Here is a 4200-nt window from a genome sequence, read left to right on the forward strand (position 1 = left end):
AGTCAGGGAATTGAGATGTTAACATATATGTTAGAACTACTATTTATTATCATGGTCATAATGAAAAGAGCAATTGTTCATTTGTGGTTTTAAATCTGATAGTCATCATACTATCATTTCTATTCATCCCTGTAAATAAACTAGAGGAAAGGAGTGTGCACTTCTTTCCTGCAAGTTCAACACATGAAAGAAAATGATCACATCATTATGCATCATATTATGCCAGTTATTGAGATAATTTTGGATCTATTCATAAAAAATAGTGAAATGAGTGAGGATTATGATTCTAACATCAGATTTGACAGGCTGGTAACTGCATGTGTTTACTGGTATATTTTGTAATAAAGGATATCTTACATGTATATAAGAATATTCATGGCATGTTACATGTGAAAAAGAAAAACTAAGGAATACAGAATTTTCCAGTAGAACAATAACATATGAAAATCAAAAAGATGATAATTGTCTACATTTATTATTGATTATTGAAAACCCAAAGAAATAAATTATTGTATGTATTGTGATAAGGATTTTATCAGTTACATTTCACTAAACTGTGACATTTATAATGCTTTTCATATTAAGTGTGAGAAAACTACTTTGAAATGAAGAAAAAATTGTCAAAAGTGTATGTCAAACTTTTGAAATACACATTATATATGTATTTAATAATTTAAAACAAAATACTCATAATGAACTCCAGAAGTAAAGATTTTCACATGCATACCACTTTTTTACATAAACAAATATTTTCACCTCTTTTAGGAAATATCTTATCCTATTTTTTTCAATAACAAAATAAAAAAAAACAAGTACTTATTTGGTTTTATTTATTTAGTAATATGATTTTTGATGGTTTTCATCATGGACCAATGAACCTGTTTTCAAATTAATTGATTTAATATGTTTTATACTGAATAGACTGTAATGATGCATGTTCTACAAATGAACATGGAGAAATTCTAGCTAAAACCAGATAGTGTTTCCAGAAAGATCCATTTACACAAGTTGCAGTTTTCTGATCCATACTAATTTCAGTGTACTATTTAAAAATGTTTTAATGAAAGCAGTATAAAGACTATCAGGTCTGAGGAGATTTAAATTTCTTATGAAAAATGCAGAATTCGATAAAAGGGACTTCGGTTAAATGTATTCTTTTCTTACCAGGAGAAATATTTTGTTTTCGAAAGTTTTGTTGCCGTTCATCAAATCTTGAAGTCGTAAAACCCCTTATTAAGTAAGTCAGATAATTTAATTTTGAGTCGTCACAGAGTTAGAGTTAGAGTTAGAAATGAACGTCAGAACAAAATATACATTGGCTTTAGTGCTCACCCCCTTTTTCCCTCATAACTTTCGTATTCACCGTGCTTCTTTAAAGATTCATTTAGACATTCAAGTATAAAAATGATAAAGTAACATTGTTTGACATCTTTAATGTGTTCATTTCAATTCAAAAATTTACAAAATGTCGTTTATATCTTTCCCGGCACTTTGACACGGTAAAGGGGAAAAATCGGATCATGATTATCTCGGGGTTTAAATGTCGCCGCGAGAAGACTTGTGTATCATTCATGTATAAAGATTGCATTTGCGCACCCCGTTAATATTTATTGATCTCTTTTAAACTTGGCATTTTTTTTTCTTTGAAAGCTCATGAATACCGAGATTGCTGTTTCTTGTTTGTAAAATGACCATAACACTTTCAAAATTGACAAGGAAGTTCGTTTTTGGTAATTCCCTCATATTCAAGTGGCAGTCCATTTTTCCATGATCTTCATCGCGGACGGCCTTTGTCACTGAACCTACGTATTATATTTATTGTTATCTTATTCTCGTCCTGAGCATGCTTGAAGTATTACTCACTGGACGTAAAACAGCCAAAAATCAATCAATCGTCGACTGTTTATTGTAGCTTTACACTAAATCCATTGCATATTTTTATATATTTTAGTTTTAATTAACTTTTAATAATTATGAGTACTCTTAATACAGTACTTTGTTTATTAAAATGTTTTGTGTTGCTTTGTGTCAATCTAATGAAGCAAGCCTTTTTCAGTTAGTTTTTTTCAATTTCGTCTTATATTGTGCTATACTAGCACTGTCTCATATTTGTGAAAGTTTCAGCAAAGTTTTCAGAAAGTTTAACCCCTCGTCATTCTGGATGCCAGAGACAGGAGCCTGTTCTTCAATGGTTTTTGTTGATTAATTTTCTGTCATTGAAACAATGCAGTTAACTCGGTTTTGATTGTTACGCTTTGCTTACGGCAGTGTTGATTTTAAGGTACTTATATTTTATTGTATAACAAGATATACGTGAATAGGTTTGTTTTTTGTCAGGTAAAGATGGAAGTTTGATTCATGGCCCAAATACAGTCATATCAATGCTCCACCACTCATTAACAAATTATGGATACGGTGAGGGAGAATGCGGTCTGCATGCAGATAATCGTGGAGGTATGGTCTCCGGGAGACAAATCTTCTGTCAAAGGAATTTAAGCAAGTTTAAAATAATAGATTTAGATTTAAAATTAGGAACTCAATACTTATGGAGAAAACACATTCAATCATTTAGTATATAATTGTTTGTGGTTATTTTTTTTTTATCTCTATTATTTTTAAAGATTTTTGCATTTGATCTTTTTTAATATTTTACTTTGTTTAGGTCAAAACAAATACAAATATGTGATTGCATACTTGTGTTGGAGAGTTATGGCAAAACTGCATTCGACAATTAACTACATAATGCAGATACCAGGACACGCAACGTGTAAATGTGAAATTTATTTTTTAAAGATAATTTAAGCTAGTTAAATCAATTCTGTAGAAAAATAATCAATGATGAAAAGCAGATTCGAATACTCCCCTTTTCAACTGAATATTATTACGCTCTGTATATTGAGTTATGAAAACAATAGCAAGAGGGGTTTATCATATTTTTTTTTAATGTTTTTTTTTTTAAATTAGTTATAACTATATGCTATCTTTGAATACGGGCAAAATATGTAAGCCGTGGTTTTTTTTTTATCTTAAACGTTCAAACTAAAATATCAGTATAGCATTTCAGATGTTTGATTGATGCAGGCTTGATGTAGATTTGTTACAATAAATCAACATACTCCAATCAAGTCGTTCTAATGATAAAAGAGAAAATAATGAACTGGAGTGGGAATGGAGGATTGGAAAACATTTTTCTGGTCAGTTTAAAAGAAATAAGGAAATATCAACATTTTCGATTTTCCTTTGATCATCCTGGATGCGTCTTCGTTAAGAAAAACAACAATGATTAACCTAAAATTAGATTGTTGGAATGAAATGTAAACGAAATTTTTAGTGAGATTCTTACTTCAGTTTTACGATCGGCCGGGTTAAGTTCCGAAAGACTGGAATACTTTCGTTGATACGTCCGCCCAACAAAGCAGGACATATTTTGCTCTACAGTTATATTAGCAATGAGGAATGTATAGTTGATTGTATAAAACACAATGATACTGGATATAAGAATTTAAGTATCAAAAATATAACAGTGGATTTGAATGATTGGTAGTTAGTTGTTTAACGTCTAGTGGCAAACATTTCATGCATGTTCGGGGTGAGAACAAATTAACAATACATACAACAGGTAGGTCCTGTAATAGGAATAGGGGATGAATGTAGGACAAATTTAATATGCCACTGACACTGAAAAATAAGGGTATATTGGATAGGGATATACATTTAGACTTGCAACAGGCCACGTACGAACCCTTCAGAGATTTGTTGCAAGGATTCTTAACATGCAAAGAGCGTGGCACTCTCTGTACATGAGGCTTCGGATTTAACGTATCCGTTCTGACCGGACGTAATTGCGTACTTGTACATCACGCACAGCCAAACGGACGACCAACTTTGGTAAAGGTTTTACTGCCGGACGGAAGAAGAATAAGAGAGGTGTTGCTGTTTTATCGTCTGCCACATGCTGTTATGTCTTTTTTGTCACCAATTTATTTACAAATATGCAAGTTTTCCAAGTATGGAATAGTTGGCCATCGTTAATACTTTGTACCAATACAAGCTTCGGTAATACGTTATTATGTCATTATAAACGCTTTCTAAGGAAAGTCCAATACTTGTATCGCCGTCTTTTGTCATCTCTTTCAATAGCATTTGTTCTTTCTTTTCTTGTTCTCTTCGGTAACTGAGGTCTTGATTGATAAGCGTATC

The 4200-nt window shown here is 31.6% G+C and overlaps 1 protein-coding gene across 1 annotated transcript; it reads left to right on the plus strand.

Moving 5' to 3' along the window:
- The first annotated feature begins 1843 nt into the window (after positions 1–1843).
- LOC127699838 (uncharacterized) lies at positions 1844–3287 on the plus strand. The gene is made up of 4 exons (XM_052203214.1): positions 1844–1868; positions 2338–2454; positions 2663–2767; positions 3127–3287. The coding sequence occupies exons 1-4, from the start codon at positions 1844–1846 to the stop codon at positions 3285–3287; spliced, it is 408 nt and encodes a 135-aa protein (XP_052059174.1).
- The last annotated feature ends 913 nt before the right edge of the window (positions 3288–4200 follow it).

Source organism: Mytilus californianus, unplaced genomic scaffold, assembly GCF_021869535.1.
Source record: "Mytilus californianus isolate M0D057914Y unplaced genomic scaffold, xbMytCali1.0.p SCAF_42, whole genome shotgun sequence".
In the NCBI taxonomy this organism is placed as follows: Eukaryota; Metazoa; Mollusca; class Bivalvia; order Mytilida; family Mytilidae; genus Mytilus; species Mytilus californianus.

Bases quoted from the DNA above. Each gene is read 5' to 3' on its own strand.
- LOC127699838 (XM_052203214.1), top strand. From the start codon at position 1,844: ATGCTTGAAGTATTACTCACTGGAC. The intron at 1,869-2,337 runs GTAAAACAGCCA...GTTTTTTGTCAG, and splicing joins TGAAGTATTACTCACTGGAC to GTAAAGATGGAAGTTTGATT. The intron at 2,768-3,126 runs GTAAATGTGAAA...ACTCCAATCAAG, and splicing joins GATACCAGGACACGCAACGT to TCGTTCTAATGATAAAAGAG.